A 21,253-nucleotide genomic window follows, 5' to 3' on the forward strand; every position below is an offset into this window, starting at 1 on the left:
GATCTTAAGCAATTTTCACTTCTAGTAGACTTTACAAGAAAATAGAAGACATTACTGCAATTTAGTATGAATATTTCACTTGCTCCTCTTGCATTGCCACATCAAACCCCTAAAAAAATGATTCCTGGAAAGACGTATTTGAATGAATCCTGGAAGAACTCATATTGGAAAGGAAATTGATGGCAGACAGAAGATAGATTTAAAGAAAAAAAACTAGTCCGCCTTTTTGTGTAAAGAAATAGCTAAAATAAATATTACAGGAGCTGTGACTCTTGTGATAGCTAAAAAATCATAGTATCAAACATGACAATGAATATCGAATCAGAAGTGAGATGCTGAAAAATAGAGCAATAACAGCTAAAGGAATTTTGACACTTGAGGAGATATGGTCTTTGGAAATTGCAGGTGTTGGGTCGCCTGTCTTCACACGTGTGTGGGGAGTCCTGCTATAGCAGCCTCCCAAGCCTTGCGTGCTTTTCTCTTGAGCTGCAGGAAATACTGTCATGAAGCACTATGGAAATATTTTGGAATTGTTTTCTCTCAAATGTGATTTGTCACAGTGTACATTTTGTGATGTAAGGAGCTCAAACTGGGGCATTTCTGAACTGGAAAGCTTCTGTGTAGGGAATCAGCTGTGTATGGTGTCTGTGTGTATGTCTGTGTGTGTGTGTGCACCCGCGGGAACTGGTGCTGTGTTCAGGGTTGCTACAAGGTAATAAAAAGTAGGGTCTTTGGGGGTGGTTTTTCCCTTTACCTTTTGGTTCCCCTCTGGCTATAGAGAGGTTGACTTCTGGGAAGAAGGTAGCTGGGCTGGGCTGGAGGTACAAAATTGAAACGAAATGGCTGTGGCATTTGTCAAGCGGGGTTTTGTTACAGCACTGCAGCTCCACACCTCTAGTCAGTAAACCAAGGTTAGTTTGAGAAGAGGGCAGTAGTGCCGTACATGCTGTACCTTCAAATACAGCGGAGGATGCAGTGTGTGAAGGGGCCTCATTTCAGTGATCTTGTAATGACGGTTTCTTGTAACGATCTTGCATGTATTGGGATGAAGCTTTATGTGGAGTTACTAAACCTTTTGTACGCAACTCAACAGAAAAACTATGGGCATTGCTTTGTGCAGGAGGGAGCTGAGAAGTGTGTACTCATTTGGTTCCCAGTCCCAAAATTACTTTTGTTAGAATGCCAGTGGTACTTCCTGTCACCAGAACTGTTCATGTGCCAGCAATGTCTTATGCTGGAGTATAGGTTCGAATAGACAAAAAGTAAGACAATGTTTTCTGTCAGTGATGGCTGTGAGGCCTCTGTGGACTTTGATCTGTGCAGCCAGTTATTTTGGAAATGATTGTATATGCCTGGATTTTTAGCTTAATTTCTAACACTTGAATAATAATTGTGGTTTTATTTCTTTGTAGAGATGCAGATGCCACGAGAATAGACATTTATACTGGTAAGTCACTCCTGCTGCTTCCTAGCATGTCAGCAGTTAAGTCAGTAGTTAACTTGGATTTAGGTTGCAAATGTATGTTGTCCTTGATAAAATAAGAGTGATGGTGCTTATGCCCAATCCTGGTGTCAGTACTGGGCCTCTCCAGACAAGGAAGACATTGAGGGGCTGGAGCGTGTCCAGAGAAGGGCAAGGGCACTGAAGAAGGGTCTGAAGCACAAGTCTGATGAGATGTGGCTAAGGAAGCTGTGGGGCTCAGCTTGGAGAAAAGGAGGCTTGGGGGGGCCTTCTTGCTCTGACAATTCCCTGACAGAAGATTGCAGTCACGTGGGGGTTGGGCTCTTCTCCCGGGTAGCAAGTGACAGGAACAAGAGAAAACAGCCTCATGTTGTGCCAGGAGAAGTTTAGATTGGATATTAGGGAAAAATTCTTCACTGGAAGTGTAGTCAGACACTGGAACAGGCTGCCCAGGGCAGTGGGGGAGTCACTATCTACACAAATTTAAAAAATGTGTACATCTGGTGTTTAGGGACATGGTTTAATGAACTCAACTGTGTTATGTTTGTGGTTGGACTTGATGATCTTGAGGATTGTTTCCTGTAAGAGTGTCCAAGGCTTTACAGGGCTTTACTGTACCACTGTTAGTGGTTTGTCTCAGTCTCATGTGTTTCTGTTTGGGTCCAGGATTACTAGAAAGGCAGTCGAGCCAGGTTCTCATTTTCGGACTTCAATGTTTATTATATCTCACCAAAATTTATAGAAAGCATAGCAGCACTTCTAGCTCCCTGCTAGAAGCAGGAAAAATGGCTCCAAGCTGAGCCTGTTCCAAGGCCTTTTAAAGCTAAATAGACCAATAAGAGTTAAACACCTATATTATTTATACTTTTAACCCAATAATAGATTCCCATGACCCTTAGAGTGACTTTCAACTGACCAATCTAAAGGTAACTACCTAATTTCCGTGAAGAAGGAAGAGAAGATGAACAAGAAGAAAGACACCACCCAAAATTCTCCATCTTGTCCCCTAACTACCAGTATACATAAAAACCTCAAATTTAAAACCCATCACCCAGTGAAAATACACACATCTAACCTACTACACATTTGTGATCTCTAACTCATTTTTTGTATTTGCAAATCTTCTCCAAGGTTTCAAGTCCAGGGCAGTGTTTTCCAGGTTGCCTGTGCCAAGAAGCACAGAAAACTCAAAAACTCCGTATTTCTGAGATCCAACAGTTTCCAACCTGAATAATTCTATTGTTCTACCATTTCTCTGTGCCATATTGCCTGTTGTCTTTACAAATACCTTGGGGAAGCAATTAACCCTTCACGTGGGGTCAAGTGAAGTGAGTTGCTGTTTGTAATGGATGCCAAAAAACTCCACTGACACAATACAGTTTTGTAGCGCAGAAGTGAAGAAGTTCTTAGTCATTCTGTAACAAAAGTCTGGTGCTCTTTCTTACAGCTTAGCCATATTGAAAGTCCCATTTGTTGTGTTAGTTCTGTTGTTAACACCAATTGATCCTGTTTTATGGAATTTTTAACTTCTGCGTATGGGAGCAGTGAATAACTCTTCTGTTGCAGAGCGACGAGAGGACCTACGAGGTGGATTCATGCTATGTTTTTTGGATGATGGAACAGGAATGGATTCAAGTAAGTGACAGAAAGTTAACACTTGCATTTGCAAGCTGGGGTTTCATATTATGGTTTATGTTGAATTAACAACTTAGTTCCATTAAAAAGGGAACGTGTTCCATGCCTGTATACATGTTCCTGCCTCTCCACTGGCTCTTTCACACTGTATTACATATCAAACCATTTACCTCTTCCACAGCAGAAAACTAATCTGGTCAAAAGAAAATTGTTTTGCTGCATTATAGAGTTGGGTCAGATGGGCCTGAAGTTTCCCAGTACAATAAAGATGACCTTGGGACTGAAGGGAGAATAGTGGAGCAAGAAGGGGAACAAGTGCAAGGTTTGATGGCATAACCCTTTTCCTCATCTGTCTGCCAGGTGATCAGTGTATCAGCTCTAACCAGAAGATGTGCCATGACAGAAATTAAAGGCTCTGCTTTGAAAACAGTTTACCATTGTTTCATCTTGGACATTATGTCTGAGATCAATAGTGGACAATATAAAATCTTAGTAATATGCGAAGAATATAACAAATGTATTTCTGCCTTGTAAATATTGATGTAAATTGGTGTTGTATCTAGCAGGAGAAAGCGAAAAGTTTTTCTGCTTTATATTTAGCATCAATGAGCAGCACTGTCAACCCACCTTTGAGTCTTGAGGACTGATAAATGATCCTGTGAGGAGCTCTTTACAGGGCAGAAAAATAGTGTGAAATTGGGAGGTGAATTTGGAGAAGACAAAGGAAATGGATAAATAAGCAGCAACTAATATTTTTGCACTGATTTCTCAGTACTTTAAGTTCCTCTTGTGATATTTTCATAGTTTAATCCTAGCTGGCAACTCAACCCCACACAGCTGCTTAGTTCTTTTCCACTGGAATGGTGGAGAGAATCAGAAGGGTAAAAAGTGAGAAAATCTCATGGCTTGAGATAAAGACAGTTCAGTAGGGAAAACAAAAGCCATGCACACAAGCACAGCAAACCAAGGGATTCATTACCCACTTCCTATGGGCAGGCAAGTGTTTGGCCATACCCAGGACAACAGGCCTCCATAATGTGAAACAGTGACTTGAGAAGGCAAATGCTATAAGGCCTCTTCCTCCTACTTCCCCAGCTTTATCTGGGGAGCACTACACCAAGTTGCATGAGGCTTGGAGCAACCTGGTCTAGTGGAAGGCATCCCTGCCCACAGTAGGAGATGGAACGATATGGCCTCTTCTAATCCAGACCATTTTGGGATTTTATGATACTGTCTGGAATCCCTTGGGTCAGTTGGGATCAGCTGTCCCACACTTGTCCCCTCCCAGCTCATTGTGCTGCCCGCTTGCTGGTGGTACAGTTTGAGGAGCAGAAAAGACCTTGATGCTGTGTAAGCTGTGCTCAGTGCTAATGAAAATACCCCTGTATTAGCAACACTCTTCTCTAAAACACAGTCCCATGCAAGTTAGCATGGAGAGATTGAACTCTATCCCAGCCTAACCCAGACAGATAAAAAGCATTTAGTTCATTTTAATTTGTTTTGATACACAGATTTGTGACTTCCGTAAGGGAATTGGTTTGAACTCTAGGTACCTTCTGTATATTCTTTGGAATACGATTAAGGGTGCTAAACAGGTCTCCCAAGAGTACTTTTATGCCTCCAGTGTAGCTGAAGGAAAAAATAAAGCCCCATCCATAAAAAAAAGCTCTTGAGTTTGAAGTGTGGCCTTCTCATAATCCTTAGGATCAGGGAGAGGACGTATACTTCTCTGCTGTGTTGAAAACTGTGTGTTTCTCTGGAAGGTGCCAGACTTGTGTTCTAATGCCACAGAATTTCATGGAAGCTTTTATAGTGTTATTGCTTCTGTATTGCTGTTTTTGTGACAAAATGGGATTTAAGTATTGGCTATTTTCTTGGTTTAAGACAATTAAAGGGGGGGATGCTCTGAAATGAGTTTCATCCCCTTAATTTTAACAAATTCCTTTCCACAGGAAATAAATATGTGTAAATATAACTGAAAAAATAAGAGTTTACTAACAAAGCAGAACAGCAACAGGCACAAAATAACAGTAAATAATCACTAGATACAAAATTGCTAAATCTCACAGACTCCTCGGGAACAAAGAGAAACTCAAAATGCCAGTGACCCCTTTCCCCAGGTTGATGTTTGCCATGGGCAACTGCGTGTGGGGAGACAAGGGGAAAATGGTGGCAGTTCTCTCTCTCTGGTGGCAGCAGCTCCATTGGTGTATGTGGCTGACACATTCCAGTGGCTGGTACTTGGTCAAGGACTGGAACTTGTGGAAGGACTTGACCTTCCTCTTGGTGGAGGATGGCAAAGCAGCCAGCTAAGGTGTCTCAGACTCTGTGTCTTCTCGCATTGGCCAGGTGCTGCTCTTGGCTGCAGCAACTGCAGGGAGTGGGGCCTTCTCACTCCTCTCTTCACTCCTCTCACCACCATGCTACAACTGCAGACAGATGTTGCAAAATTCACTCTGAAACAGTTTCTGATTGTGAAATGAATCTCCTCATTTTGTAGCAACAGTTGCTACTGTTGTGAGCACAGAAAATCTGCCTGAAACAACCCCCTCTGGAGGTCAGAAAGAAACAGAGGAAAAAAAATCCCAAAGCAGAGCCTCTGCCTTGAGCAAAAGCTGTGATGGGAGAGAGGAAGCTCTGAGTGCCTCGACTTTAAAGAGCTTGACACTCGCCTGCCCCCACCCCCAACCCTGTGGTTCTGATTCTGGCCACACTGCCAGGTCTTAAAGAGACTATCAGTTTTGGACACAGATGGTTATGGAATACCATAATACTTGGGTTACCCAGGACAGCTATTAAGTGGCTTCTTTTTGACTAATCTTTCGGCTAAATGTTGAAGAATTTTATCCTGATAGCCTGAAACACTCAGTAAAGATGATGGGCAGATACTGTGCATTGCAGGGGTATTTCATATCACTCTGCGTTTTATATGGCAAATACCATGTAATTCATTTCCTTTTACTGTCTTGATGCTTGAACAAGGGCAGCCAGATAGCAGCTCTGTGTGCTGCACCATTTTACTGTCAGCATGGACAGAAGCAGCTAAGGAGAGTCTTTCATTCAAGGTCCCTGTATGGGACTCTGGTTCCATCCCTGGTTGTAGGGATCTGAGCTTTAATTTCTTGTAATGCGGGGTCTATCAGCTTTAAAGGTATCCTGAAGATCTCCTATCTGACTTTGAGATATCAGCAGAAAATCTTTATTGGACTTTTCTTCTTTTGAAAGAAATCATGTGTCTTGGGAGTGTTTTATTTCTGTGCATGATAACTTTTATTAAAAATTGTTTTTATTGTACATACAGTTGACATGTTAAAAAGAATACCTCCATGGCTTGCTATAGTACTGTTGGAGCCCAAGTCAACTGAAAGGATTGTAAGGCTGGATGAGGCACTGTAGGGACACATATTGAGAAAGTAAGAAAATTACAGCCTAAAAAATATTCCAGGCTGGAGCTTCTCAGCTCTGTGCCCAGCCGATAAGCTGGTCCAGCTCAAGGCTAGGGAGAATTTCTCCCAGGGTGATAATTTGATCAAAATAAAAAGGAATTAATAACAAAGATAGAACACCTGTTGTGGTGTGTGACCAGGCCCTGGGAACGGGGTGTCCTCTCTGAACCAATCACCTCTTCTCTACTCTTGGAGTTGCGAGTCATGCTATAAAACTAAGTGTGTTTCTGAATAAACTTGTCTCTTTCTTCCTGTCATGAAAGATGACCATGTAGCTGTGCATCTTATTTCCGCTGCACTTAAAGGGTTAAAACCCCTTTCCATGGCTACAAGGCACCATCTAGGGATGATGAGTGAATAAACCCAATTGTGTCTGGGCACTTCTAAACGGAGGGGAGAGCTGAAGGGCTCAAGTTAACTGTTCCTTTAACACATTGTGTATATGACTCTGTCTTGTTTGCTGTTCTCTGTGGTCTTGTTCTGTCTTGAACAATTCTAGATTTGTCTGGCAGGCTCTGAAACCAGAAGGGTATAGTAAGGCAGTTGGTCAGATTTGAGTGCTTTGTCTGATGGCTTCTGATAAGCAGGCGAAATGACAACTCCTCATTTCTAAAAATTAGGGATGTTTGTCAAGTGATTCCTGCTGCAGTTGCATTCATTACTCACTGCATTGGCTCTCTTAAAGATCACTCTGGGTTCTGTGGTCTCAAGATCAAAATGCATTTGTACTCAAGCTGCAAACATCTCATACTGTAGTATGAGTTACCATAAGGTTCAAGGATTCAATGATGTCACAGGACAGCTCTTTTGAAAAGAACCATCATGTCCTGCAGAGAGATATGAGAATCATAGAATCTTCTGAGTTGGAAAGGACCCACAAGGATCATGGAGTCTGGCTCCTTGCCCTGCACAGGACACTCTAGAATTCCACCCTGTGCCTGAGCGTTGTCCAAATGCTCCTGAAGCTGTGTCAGGCTTGAGACCATGACCACTACCCTGGGGAGCCTGTTCCAATGCCTGACCACCCCATTGGTAAAGAACCTTTTCCTAGTTTCCAATATTAGAAAATACATTGTTATCTAATAAATACCCTCTTCCCCTAACACAGAGGATAGTAATACTGGCCCAAAAGTTTGGCTTTTTTGTAAGGAACTAGATAGGAGTCCATAGAAAACCAAAAAATGGATCTCATGCAGCACATAAGAGTTCTCATACTATCAATGAAATCACTACTCAGGATTGAAATTTTACCTCATGCCTGGCTCTGAAAGTGCTACATGAATTTAATGAATCAAATTGCAGGTTGAATGATTCAGTGAATCAACTTGTAGGTTGAGAAGGTATAACAACTAGTTTAGGAAGTGGCTGTAGTTTTATTCTTAAGCAATTGAAGAAAATAAGTCTCTACCTGGCATTTTCATCATAGAAGTGCTCAGGATTGAAAGTACCTCAAAGATCATTTGTTCCAGCCTTTCACGGGAAAGGGAAGAGATGATTTAGCACCCTGTTTCTCCAGTGCTGAGGATTCCACCACATACCTGAGGACGTTGTTCTAGTGATTGATTAAATGACTGATTGATCTCTAAAAAATTTCTTACTTATTTTAAGAAGAAACCTCTCCCAGTGCAACTTCTATCTATTGCCTCTTTTTCATGTGGCTTCTAGGAAGGGAGGGCCTCCATCCTCTTGTAGATCCTTCAAGTACTGTAATACTATGATGAGGTCCCCCAGGCCTTCTCAAGGAAGGAGACCAAGTTCTCCTCATACACAGATTCTGCAGCTCTCTGATCATTTCCTTTGCATCCTGGTCAGTTTGTCTGCATCTTTCCTGAATTCAGGACACAGAACTGGACACAGTACTGCAGATGGGGCCTGACAAACACGAAGTTGAGTGGGATAATCACATTTCCATCTCTTTGGTAATGTCCCTGTGGATACAGTCCAGGATCATGTTTGCCTCAGTTGCTACTGTGGGACGTTGCTGGATGATACTCAGTCTGTTGTCCACCAGGACCCTTCCAGCAAGGCTGCTCCTCCCAACCTGCAGATTCCAGTCTGTGCTGGGCTCTTGGGTTATTTAATCCCAGGTGCAGGACTTTACACTTCTCTTGAACTTCAGATACAATCTTCCTTGCCCATTATTCCAGCCTGTCCAGGTGTCTAAGAAAGCATTCCTTATGTGTCCAGTTTACCCCCATCAACAAAGCTGGTGAGGGTGCAAAAGCACCCCAGTATCCAGATCCTGTATGGAGATATTGAGCCATGTGGGGCACAGCATCAATCCCCGGGGTCTCTGCTTATGATGGGCTGCCAGCAGGAGTGAAAACCATTGATGATCACTTCTGGGCATGACCCATGAAACAGTTCCCTACTTGTTTTGTATACCACTTGCCTGGTCTGTGTCTCCCCAGTTTGTCCAGGAGCAGGCTGTGGTAAACTGTGTCGGACACTGTTGAAGTCCAGCCAAACAGCACCCACTGCTCTCTCCGTATGGACAGAAAGTAGCTGCCTTGTAGAAGGTGACCAAATCAGTCAGGTGTGACTTGCCTTTGTAAATTTCTGCAGACTTAGCCCAGTCTCCTGCCTTGGCTGGCTTCTAATACTTTTTGAAAGGGATTGTGCCATTGCTTTTTGAAGCAAATGTATCAAGTCTTGCTTTTTTCAACTGTATTTTTGAAGTTTGGAAGTTCAAAACAGCTTTTGTTTTAATGGAAGCAGTTAATTAAGTAGTAGTGTCTTATTTGCTTTATTAGATCTTGTATTTTAAAAATACTGTTAATCCAAGGCTCACAATGGTGAGGAACACTGTTTAGCTGGAACTCCAACTCCTATTTTAGAGTTGGTTTACTTTAGTGTACACTTGTGTGTGTGGGCAGTGACTCTTGGGGGCCACTTTCAGGGGAGCAGTCTACACAATTCTCAGGAGAAAATGTCTGTTGAACCTTGTTTAAGGTTACATCTTCAACCTAAACATTGATATTTCCTCTAAAGTTAACAGATTTTAAAAATAAATTACAGGAACATATATCAAAGTGGTTCGTCAGTCACTGTTTGTTTCCAGTCATTGCCCCATGGGGGTTGGTGTCCTGTGTTTGTTACAGTGACAAAGGACCTCACAGCTTCTCTCTTGTTCCCCTATCCTCAGGAAAGTTCAACTTGGCTTTGGCTTATTTCCCCCATGTAGTGAATTAAATTCTTTAGCTCTGGGATACCTTTTGAAGATGCCGTTGAGAATACTCCACCTAATGTGAATGTAGCAGATGAATTTGTGGAGAAGGCAGGAAGTATAATTTTCTCTGCTCAGATTGGGACTTTCTTTTGTGCATTCTCAGCTGAAGAACTTTGAGATAAAAGAGGCCTCTGCTCAACGAGCAAAGCGAGGTCTGTCTTCAGGAACACTCAGGAACTGAACAGCTCCATCCACCAGTTCCTTCATCCCAGGCATCCAGTGTTTCTTATGAAGAATCTTTTTATATGTGGCCTTGATTTCTTGAGCTTTGAAGATGAACCTGCTGTCTTGACCATCTTGAGTGAATTTCTTCAGCTTGTTTTTTATCTTTTTTGTTTTGCATAAATCTCCCTCCCCCATTTTTCGTGCTGGGGAGTTAGGCTTTTTTTAATTCAGTAACTCTGAGACACAACAAAACAAAAATAGTGTGACTAAAATAGCCTTAAGTGAAACACCCTCCAGAGCCTATAAAGAGCTGGAAAAAAAAATTGTATCTTGATTTTTGAGAGGATATAGGTATTAAATCTCTCCTAAAGACAGCCTGGAGAGAGGTGCTACCTCACAGTCCCCTCTGCTCAGCATCACCTTCATCCCTCTGCCCTAAAAGAAGAATTATAAGAGGGTGATTTCATATCCAGAATTGAGTGATAAACCATCTGGTCACCTTTCCTGAGAGGGGAAATGCTTTGGATAATTACTCTTTACCATTTTTAAGCTTCCTAAAAGTTTCTTAAAAATAGTTGCTGAAAAATGTTTATGGAGCAAAAAGGTTTCAATACTCCTTCTCTTTTTAGAATATCCCCTATCTACTTTCCTTACCAGGTTTAAGTAATAGTAGTTAGAGTTATAATAATAATAATAATAATAATAATAATAATAATAATATCATCATCATCACTGACATCCTTACCCAGATCTCAAATGCAAGATATTCCAGTGTTTTCTTTCTTTGGCTAGAAGATACTATAGTAGGATGAAGGGAAAGCAGAAGTATCCTTATCCAGTCCAAAGCTGTTTGTGGAATAGCTATGGAGCTCCGTTAAGAACAACTGCAGTTGAGGCAATGAGGCGTTTGCACATTCTAACAGGAGTTGTTCTCCTGTATTTGTGTATTTAAATCTGTCAGACTAATGGTGTTAGTACTGAATATTTTACAGTAAAACTGGTCAATGCTGATAAGCCTGTGTGAGTCTCCTGCATGCTGAAATCTAGCTTGTCTGTGGGCTCAGCCTCCCCGTAGTTGCCTGGTGGGGTGAGTGATGTCTCGTGCTCCCTTATAGCTTGTGTATGCATTTGTTCTTAGCCCTCACGGTAAGGCACTTTGTGTTCCTTGTTTCTGGAATTAAGCTTTATTTTTCCCAGTAAACTCTCTGGTGAAATGATTACTATCTCTTGGGGGAAGGGAAAGGAATCATTCTGTCCTAGGATGATGTTGAAAAGCTTTATCTCTTGAACAATAGAAAGGCTGAAACTAAAAATCACAGACCCTCTCAGTTGTAAAGCCATTGTGTCCTTTCATTGTGTCTTGTGCTAATGAAATTCTCTGCTAATTGCTGTAGGACCTGCTTGTGTTGACTTTCTCCCCAGCTGTCCTGCTGCCAGGGCTCCAGCAATCTGCTGCCAAAGCTTGTGTCCTGTTAGTGCTTTAATTAAGCAGTGTTCAGTTCAGCACTGTGAAGAAATAGCAGTGTTTAATCTGAATTCCTGACCTTTTTAATAGTCCCGACTTATGCTCTAGTGCCAGGGCTCTCAAGTGTGTGGTGTCAGTGGGACATGGGGTGCAACAGACCCCCTGCACCCTAGAGTCTTAATTTATGAGAATAGACAGCTGTGATGGACACAATAGACCATTTTTGTGTATGTTTATTTTATTTTTTTTGCAAAAAGAAACGTCTTCATGCAGTTCAGATGGGACAGTGAAGTAGACTGAAATTTAAAACTCTTTTTGTCAGCATCGTGGCACCTGTTCACAGCTTCTGGTAACATCAGTGCCCTCAGGCAGCATGTATCTCACAGGGCTCTGGTACAGCTTCAGGATGGAACTTCATCTTGGGCTTCTGGCCTCTTTTCTGGCCTGTTTCCAGTGGTGAAGGAGTTCTCTTCCTTCTTTATCTAAAAGGCATGTGTATGTGTGTCTGTACACTGAAATAAGCCTTTTTTGTTCCCTGTCTCTTGTTGCAGATGAAGCGGCCAGTGTTATCCAGTTTGGTAAATCAGCCAAGCGATCACCTGAGTCCACTCAAATCGGGCAGTATGGGAACGGCTTGAAATCGTAGGTACAACAAGAGCCAGCCTCCTGAGACTGGGGAGGTCATAGTCGAGGTGATCAATGTACTTTTTGCTCAGAGGTGTACAGCTTTTTTCCAGAAAAAAAAAACAAAAAAAACCCAGACGAACTCTTAAGATACCTTGGTTTGGTAGACAGGAGCTCTGTCAACATCTGCTGTAGTTTTCCAGTGGCCAGAAAGGCTCTTTACAGTTAATGACAGTGGTTTGGCACTATGTTTGCATAAGGCAGAGGGTACAAGTCAGAGCTCGGGGAAAAGAAGAGCTGGAAACAAAATAGTTATCTCCCTGTTACTGTCAGGTGGTAAAATTTGAGCAAAATAGTGCTGCAGCCTCCCGATAGGAAAGTTGTCTGGTGCAAGGCAGATGGACTTAAGACTTTTCTTTTTGTTCTTAAACCAAACAAATGCAGGGAGAAGGGGAATGATGGAAGTAATGAGAGGAGGAGTGAGATTAAGTGCAGAGGAGCCTATGTGGGAAGGGAATCCTAGTGGTTGGAGTGGATTTGGTAGGAAAGAGGAAGAAGTTTTCTGTGTCTTTGGAAAAGTTACAGGGCTTTGTGACTTACTCTGGCTGTTCTGCTTTGTGCTTACCTATGTGGCTTGATTATATGCATCCTACTAGGAAATCGGTGGGAATCTATAACCTGGGGGGAAAAAATCCAGGATTAGGAGATCTTGAGACACTGTTGGTTCAGCTGCAGTGCAGGACAGATCCTAGATCTTGACTTTATGCTTCCAGGACAGATCTCTGTCCTTTCTTAACCTTGAACAAGAGGTGTACTGTATTACATGTGAGAAATGCTGCCTGAAGCCCCAGCACGTTAAAGGTAGGTTGTGGTATTGCTGTGGTATTGACTTAAGCCGGTCTGAAGAGAAAGGCACTGACATAACACTAATACTTCTTTTGATGCAATGTTAATTGTTATCTGTCAAGTTGTTTTGGATGAGTTTGGTAACAGGATAACTTGGTAGAGAAGATAGAGAAGATGCAAATACACTATTTATGATGGGAGAGTGGGGAGGAAGAAGGGACTGTCTCTTTTTGTGGCAGCAAGCTGCTAAGCTGCCTTAGCTGGAATGTCAGTAAGGCTTTAGTTAGGTTAGGAAATGAATTTTCTGTCTCCAGACTGCTGCACTTGATTCTAGATACAATGAAATGAGGAATGTGCTTGCTTTCTCACTGACATTTTTCTGCTCAGAGATTTGAAGGTTATTGTTGCATCCCACCTCAATTGTCTTTTAATTTTTTTTAAATTTTTATTTAATCTTTCTACATAATATGAATCTGCAATGCGGTGCACCTTTTAATTGTGACTGGTTTAAATATTTTGAAACATTGTGAAAATGCCCAGATTGATATGCCTTCTGAAAGGAATGAGATGTTTAGAGAGAAATGGTAGTTGCTGTTTCAGCCTTTCTGCCTAACCTGGTTTTGTCATCTCATAACTGAACATGATGGGAAGAAAGCTCAGTAATGTGGCCCGTGTTCTGAACAGTGTGGTACATCAGGTGTAACACACACTCTGACCTCTGTCTGCAGGGGTTCCATGCGGATTGGGAAGGATTTTATCCTGTTCACAAAGAAAGATAACACCATGACTTGCCTCCTCTTGTCACGGACATTCCATGAGGAAGAAGGCATCGACGAGGTTTGCATGTGCTTCTTGTAATGAACTAATATAGTGAGTGCTGCCTCATCTGAACGTGCCCAGGTCTCACAGAAGAGTCTGTATCAGGGCTGGTTATGACTCTGATGGGATCAGTGTGTGGCTTTCTTTTGGCATTATGCTTCTAGGCCTTCTGCAAAGTCAACAGAATGTTTTTCCTTTTGATTTTAATTCTAATTGAGAAGTCTTTCTAGAGTAGAGCAAGTTTGAAGGGCTTGTTTCAGTTACTTAAAGGTGTGCTTATGCTAAGTTCAGGACATGCCCACAGATCTTACATTTTCCTTTTCCCACAAAATTTGAGATACGTTTAATTTTAGTGCTCTGATTTGATTTTGTGTAGAAAATTAATGGTGTTTAATTTTGAAGTTGCTACCCACAGGTCATTAACTGCAGGTGTGTCACTTACAGATATTTTTGGTTTTTAATAAAAAGTCATTGTAGTTCTATCTGTGAAAAATTTGTATATTTTAATAGATAACTCAGGCATTGTTGTTCTGGGCAAGGTTAATAATGAAAAGTTTTAAATTTGCACTGGGGTGGTATCTCAGAAAGCATCTTCCATTATGAGGGAGGGATTGAAAGGACCTGTGCAGAGAAGCTGGGGAGGGGCGCTGGATGCTGGTAGCCAGCCCATGACTGAAACAGGTTGGGAATAGTAAAGTAACTCTAATTCCCACAGCAGCTCTGGCTACTTTTTTGGCTTGACCACAGTTCCGGAATGGGATTTGTGTTCTTGATGTGCAACTGCAGTTTATACTTCTATCTGTATTTTTGCTCTAAATGCAGAAAAATCAAAGACTGAGATCACGATAAGTATGAGTGAAGGATATCTGAGTTCAAGAGAGAAATTAAGCCAGAGTGGTCTTTTTAGTATTACGGAAGTTGCTACATGGGAAGGGGAAAAGAGCCATTGAGTGTGTTGGGTAGCCAGTATTCTGTACATGTGACTCGGGAATGTTTCACTCTGAGACTGGTATTGTAAGAAGGCAACACAGAGGCTGGCAAAGAGGGTCTGTGAGCATTTGACAGACATGCGAACTGAAAAGCTGGAAAAGACTCTCATAGTGACTTAGGGATCTGTTAGGAGGGGTAAGTCGCTGGATCATGACCTGCAGGAGGGGCTAACTGAAGTGGGAGAGCCTGAGCCACTCTCAATACAATGGGATTTGCAGGTCATCGTTCCCCTGCCCACCTGGAACGCACGGAGCCGTGAACCGGTGACAGACAATATGGAGAAATTTGCTATTGAGACGGAGCTCATTTACAAGTATTCCCCTTTCAAGTCAGAACGGGAGGTGATGGACCAGTTCAATAAGATACGTGGTGAGAAAGGTACATATGGATGGAGCAGGTCACAAGTGAGGTATTTGGGGTTTGGCTGGGATTCACCTGGTCGACTTGTTACTTGCTCAGGCACCCTGGTGATCATCTTTAACCTCAAACTAATGGATAATGGAGAGCCAGAGCTGGATGTGACTTCTGACCCTCAAGATATTCAGATGGCAGAAACACCCCCAGAGGGAACGTAAGTGTGACTGGTGTAACAGGCTGATCAAATTTGGTGTAGGATTTGGGTATATACTGTGTGCATGGAGTTTTTTTAAGCTTCTCTTTTTGTAGTGAATTAGAGAATTTAGAAGATCTGTAGTTTGTTCTTTAGCAGTTTGGGGTTCATGTGTGTGTCGGCCCATGGGCATTGTGGCTGTGTTTGGGGTGAATACCTGCACTGGCTGATCTCAGCTTAGCCAAAGCAGCAGACTCGGTGTCTAGATACCATTAAAAAAAGGAGCTCTAAGTTTTATGTTTCATTTTCTTCACCTATAAAAGATGTTTTTGTTAGAATGAGAGCTGGTTGTGAGTCAGTGCTGCTCCCAAACTGCTGTTCAGTTTTGTGATTTTGTGGCAAAACATAAGGTGCTGCGCAGGTCAGCCTCTGTAGGTGGATAGTACAGGAGGCAGGTGGGGTGTATCATCACATCTCTCAGGGAGGAGGGAGGACTTTTCCCTGCAGAGAGGCAAGAAGGATGTGCTCAGAGAGCAGTTGGAGGAGCATGGGGCCCTGTTTAGAATGAGTGGAGTGTTTGCTGAGTTGATCACCTGTAGCCTGAAAACGAAAAATTGAGCTGAAATGACCCAAATGCTTGATTAAATCCCAGAACTGCATGGGCACACATAGCAAGCTCTACGTCTTTGATGAGATTACATGTTTCTTCCCTGAAGTGCTTGAATTTTTCATAGGGAGTTTCAGACCCTGTCTTAGAGTGTATTAGAGTGATGATACTGAACAAATTCCTTGGAGCCCTCCAAGGGACCTCGGTGTCTTTATTGCCTGTTTATAAGGCAGGTATGATTGCCACTTTTCACTGCCTCTTCCCTCTTCCCCATGGGTGTCAGTGAGTAGTGTAGGTTCTGTGTCAGTGTACTGCTGACTCACTGAAGAGTAGAAAAGCTCTGGTAGGTGGGCACACTTTTCGTGTTAAATATCCAGTTTATTGCTTTGGCCATTATTATCCAGATGTATTCAAACTCCCTCTTCATGCTGCAGTAACGTGTATCAGTGTCTTGTAGCAGTAGTCATGATGTACAGTTCAACAAAGAGTCTGGAGAAGACACAGAAAAAATTTAAAGAAAAGCTTTGTTATGTAGCTTCATGGTAATTCAAATAGAAAGACCTTTTCTTTCACCTTTTTAGCTAAGTGTATCTCTTTGGCATGTTCTGAAGTAGATGGCTCTCTTGCAGCAAGCCAGAGCGCCGCTCCTTCCGTGCCTATGCTGCTGTGCTTTATATTGATCCCAGGATGAGGATCTTCATCAATGGACACAAAGTACGAACCAAACGACTCTCATGCTGCCTCTTCAAGCCAAGGTAAGTGTTGGTTCCAAAATCTGCGGATGTCTGGGACCATTTGGAGTTACAGAAAAGGTGTAGTGTTTTGCTTTCCAGATGTATCTTGCATAATTCCATTCCTAACCCTAACCCTAAAGCCACAGAATCAGACCATAAGAGAACGGCATGTGCTGTTGACATCACGGGAAGAGAGATACATAGTGGAAAATCTAATGCCTTTGAAGATTGCATGAGTCATTGGTGCAATTTGGCTCCCTTTCAGCACAAAGAAATTAAGATCCTGGTTGTATGAACTGCCATATTCACACAAAACTGTTGGGTAACTGTTGTTTTTTTGAGCAGAAAAAGAAAATTGGTATGGTGGGTCTTAGGATTATTTCCAAAAGGAAGCTAGACTAAGCACTTTGAAACAGTTGCTTTTATGTTAGTTAATCTAGGTTTGAATAGAGATTGAGAAAAAGCTTTCCCTATATTCCTTTTAAATTTCCTTAAACAAAAAATGTGACAATGAGCTGGGGTGTGCTGTCAATTGGCTGAGCAGAGACTGGAAAAGGTTACTGAGATGGGAGGGGAAGGGGAAACCTGTATTTAAGTCTGCTTGAGGCAGACTCTCTGGGAGCACACAGTCTGTATTCTAGATACCCTGGCATAATTTATTTGAATAAAATAGTAGTAGTTTTGTAGAGTATTTGTGGATTTTTTAGTATAGCATTTTGGGCTCACTCAGCCTACCAGGTGCTATTAGCAGCCACATGCCAGTGTCATGCCACTGACAGTGCCTGAAGAACCTGGTTGGTTTTTAACTTAGGCTTTCTCAGCTCCTTACATGAGACTTACATGTGTGAAATGGTATCAGAAACTTGACCAAAATAACAGAATGTTAAACTCATTGCTCATGCTGGCCAGGCCAGTTGTTTCCCTGCAGAAGGCAGGGAACTTGCCACTGTAAATCCTGATTTACTGGGTAGAGAATCTCTGGATTTCCGGATTTTTGACTGCTTTATGTACATATGAGGGCCTTGTGCTTCTTTCGCTTGTGCTGCAGTCCATCAAAAGTACTAGGGAGAGAAACCAGAGGAGGACACAGGTTTTTATCTCATCAGAGACGAGCTTCTTGAGAGACTCAGACAGGATGCCATCATTGTGGGTGATGCTGCCAGCGTTATGACAATATTAGGTGTCCCAGGTCACCCCAGATGTTCATCTACCTCAGTGTCTTCTTGTTCAAGTGGTTCTAAGGAGCCCCAAGCTGATGGATTAGTGCTGGTGGCAGGTGTATCTCAGATCTGCTTATGCCACATCTGAGCAGACTCTGTAGATCTGCTTATGGTGATAAGCCAGTACAAATTCCCAAACACTGTAAAGACATTAACATTTAAAATCCCCATTCCTGCAATAGAGCAGTAAAGAGTGCAAGGCCTTCCTGTAGAGCACAGTGTTGTAAATCTTCTCAGATTTGTAGCAATTATTGTGGCTTTACTGGGCCTCTTTGGAGAGTGTCCAGACTGCTCCCTTGTGGCTGGACTTGCCAATGTCAGCTTTGGGGTCCAGAAGCTGCATGGGCATCAGGACAAGCCATCAAAACCTTCACTATGGGTTCTGAGAGCCAGCACAGCTCTTGGGGTAGATGCCACACTGTGCCCTGGGCAGGTTGAGGAAACTCAGTCTTTTTCCTAAAGAGAGCTCAAATCTGCCCTGGGTAGCTCTTTCCAAAGAGAAAACCAGTAAATTGGTCCATTCTGAAAGTGGAGTTACTCTGCTTTTACTGCCATAGGTGTGAGATTTTTTTACGTTTTTCTCCCTGAACCTGCTGAAAAAGGTTGCTTATGCCCTCACTTTCCCTTTAGAGCTGTAGCCAGAGCTCACCATCCCCACTTATCTACTAGGCTTTGAGTGCTCTGGAGGTTAATACTGGGTTAATCCTTTGCACTTGTACAGGCACTGCTTTGTGTGTGAGTGCGCTGGGGAAGGGACCTCCATTATGGTGCTCCTTTGGGGTCAGTTGATGTAGCAGAGATGGACAGCTCTTTAGCATGGCTGTGTTTCTGGGCCAGTAGCTTGGGCCAGGTAAGTGTTGAACCTTCCTGGTCAAGCAAAGGGATGGGGAACAGACAGTGGAGGTGCTGCTGCCTTACAGCCTGAGTAACTGGTATGCTTGTGTGGGACATCTGAAGGGCTCTTTTCTTTTAGTCATGGCTCCCTCCTGCTGTCAGTCACGTTGCCTTTATCTCTGAATGAAAAGTCTGTACAGTGGCTTGTCTGCAGGTTCCAGTGTTGTTGTTAATGGACAATGTATGGAAATCTGATGTGGATTTAGAGTATGTAAGTGGCTTTACTGAAAAAAAGGTTTGGCAGTCCTTGCACTGTTTTTCAGGAATAACAGTGCATCTCCTAAGCAGGACACCTGTTTTCTCTTTGTCACCATCCATGTTCCTGTGGGAGAGGCTTCTCCTCACCTTTCTGGAGCTGATAACATCTTAGTGGCAGGGACAGGCTGGTTTTGTGCAGATCCTTCACCAGCATTTGTGGCTGTGTTACCACATTCCCAGCTTCCCTGGGAATGGCTTGTGTCTCCTGAAGGATTGCTTCCATCTCTTCTCTTCCCCAGTACCTGTTGGAGCTTGTTTAGCGATATGGGCTGTGCAGGTAGAAATAGCCAGGTCACATGCAAGGTATGTGCCTTCACAAGGACACTCCAAGACAGCTGGAATGAGTGTCTTGAAGCTGGTGATGGCTCGCAGTGCCATCATCTAGGGGACACACACACACCATCATCTAGGGCAACACTGTAGTTGCTTGCAGTGCCCACTACAGCAAGGGAGCACTGTCCCTATGGTCCCTCCAAGTGCTGCACTGCCCGCTGAGCTGGACATGGGAGGATAATTCAGCTTCACTATGCTTCTCTGTCTTTTTATTTTCTCCTTAGAAATCAGGCAGATGTGGGTAAGGTAATGTAGTTAGGCCTACATGTTGAAAGCAGCTTGGCTTTCAGAGTGCTGTCTCCTGGCCCCAGATAGTTTTCATCAACCTTACATTGGTTAGAGACAGCGCCACCAAAATCCTGACTCTGTAGCTCCTGACACGATGAAATCACCAACTGTGATTTCTGGAAGTCTTAGCACCTGCCTGGTTTTTCCCCAGGGAGGAAATCCTTATAAATAGCAGAAAAAATGTTTAGCAAAATGTATTTCTGGGAACTGTGCTTGTGGTATTAATTTTCTAGATTTGGGGGCAAGGGATTCCTGTTGGTGAGACTATGTCTGATGTCAGTACCAACATCCGTGTGTGCTCACCCACAGAAACAAACTTAAAATTTTCATCAGTACAAGCTTGTTTCTCACAAATCCTGACAGTTTATGAGCCATTTGTGGGGAATTTTGTCTCTCGTTAGTATCTAAGTGTGATTCCAGTCAGTTGGTCAGTCAAGCGTTACATCCCCACCTGTGTGCCTCTCTGTAAAGAAAGCGTTTCTAGTGGCTTTTGCTTTAGCTGAATACTGGAAAATTTTATCCCGTCCATTTGGAATGGTATTTTCCTCTTGGTATATCCAAAACCTCATGTCTTAAGGTCATCTGAGTTCCTGCAGGCTCTGCTTGTCCTAGGTGTCATCTTTCTTCATGGCATGCTTAGAGGTGATACCCATTCATGAGCTTCTGCCTCACAAATACCCATCTCTCACTCTGCAGCAGTCAGTGAATTTGGATCTGTATTTGGCATGTTAGGATACAGGGAAGGTGAAACAAGCTGCTCCATCTCCAGCACAATTTACGAGGTTGTGAATCAGATGTGAAGCACACAGAAGTGTCCTGAAACTTGAAGTTCTGGTCAAATTACTGTTCTGCTTTGAGCTAGCCCTGTGTGAGATGGACCTGTCAGACTGCACCTGTGGACAGCTGTTCATAGGAAAGGTTATTTAGCTGTGGTGGGAGGGTTTTGAGAAGCTTTCCATATATATTCACTCCTCCTTTCTACTTCTGAAGAAATTGTTTCTCTAAATCTTGAGATTAGAATATGGATATATTTTGCCTCCACTGTTAATGCAGAAGAAGAGAGGGTATTGTCGTTGCAGCTACTACTAAGACATCTCTGACTTTAAAAGATTTTGCCTAGCTTCATCCAAGAATGTCCAGTTCATGATATGTAAACCTCCTCCGTTTATTTAATCTTTTGGGAGGAGTAGAGTAGCATATGGGTTCCTTGTTCTCTCGTGCAGCAATGAAATTTTGGTTTGACCTTACTGCTGAGTTTGCTGATTAATAAATTTTGATCATCACAGGATGTACAAATACACTTCAAACCGTTTCAAGACCCGTGCAGAGCAAGAGGTGAAGAAAGCAGAGCACATGGCAAGGATAGGTGAGTCGTCAGGGTATGCATGTGCCCTCGTTCAGCTGTTGCTAAGGGGAGGACCAAACCCTTGATTTGTGTGACCTGGGATTGCTTTCTTCTGGGATCTTTGAGATTGCTCAGGAACTGAATTATTGCAGCAACTACAGATGACACAGACTTATGTTCATGCAATGGAAGAAGTGTACATTGTTCCCAGAGATCAGTTCATCTGAGTAGCAGATATACAAGATAACTCTTGGAATCCCAGCAGTTTGCCCCCACTCCAGCAGAAGCCTGGCTGAGCCCTGTCACCCTGCAGTTCTTCTGTCACCTTCAACATACTATGAGC

General features: G+C 42.8%; 1 protein-coding gene across 7 annotated transcripts in view; it reads left to right on the top strand.

Moving 5' to 3' along the window:
- The window catches only part of MORC2 (MORC family CW-type zinc finger 2), a 64,077-nt gene that overhangs the window by 6,730 nt on the left and 36,094 nt on the right, over positions 1 to 21,253 (top strand). For 6 of the 7 annotated variants that reach the window (XM_014894797.2, XM_088176026.1, XM_088176027.1 and 3 more), the window contains exons 3-10: positions 1,413 to 1,447; positions 3,029 to 3,097; positions 11,954 to 12,044; positions 13,601 to 13,709; positions 14,900 to 15,059; positions 15,141 to 15,252; positions 16,468 to 16,593; positions 20,852 to 20,931. In XM_014894797.2, coding sequence (XP_014750283.1) covers positions 1,413 to 1,447; positions 3,029 to 3,097; positions 11,954 to 12,044; positions 13,601 to 13,709; positions 14,900 to 15,059; positions 15,141 to 15,252; positions 16,468 to 16,593; positions 20,852 to 20,931 — 782 coding nt within the window. Of the gene's footprint in view, positions 1 to 1,412; positions 1,448 to 3,028; positions 3,098 to 11,953; positions 12,049 to 13,600; positions 13,710 to 14,899; positions 15,060 to 15,140; positions 15,253 to 16,467; positions 16,594 to 20,851; positions 20,932 to 21,253 lie in introns of those variants that run through there. The other variant, XM_014894801.2, reaches the window with a different exon arrangement.

The sequence above is a fragment of the Sturnus vulgaris genome, chromosome 19, assembly GCF_052056855.1.
Source record: "Sturnus vulgaris isolate bStuVul1 chromosome 19, bStuVul1.hap1, whole genome shotgun sequence".
Taxonomy (NCBI): Eukaryota; Metazoa; Chordata; class Aves; order Passeriformes; family Sturnidae; genus Sturnus; species Sturnus vulgaris.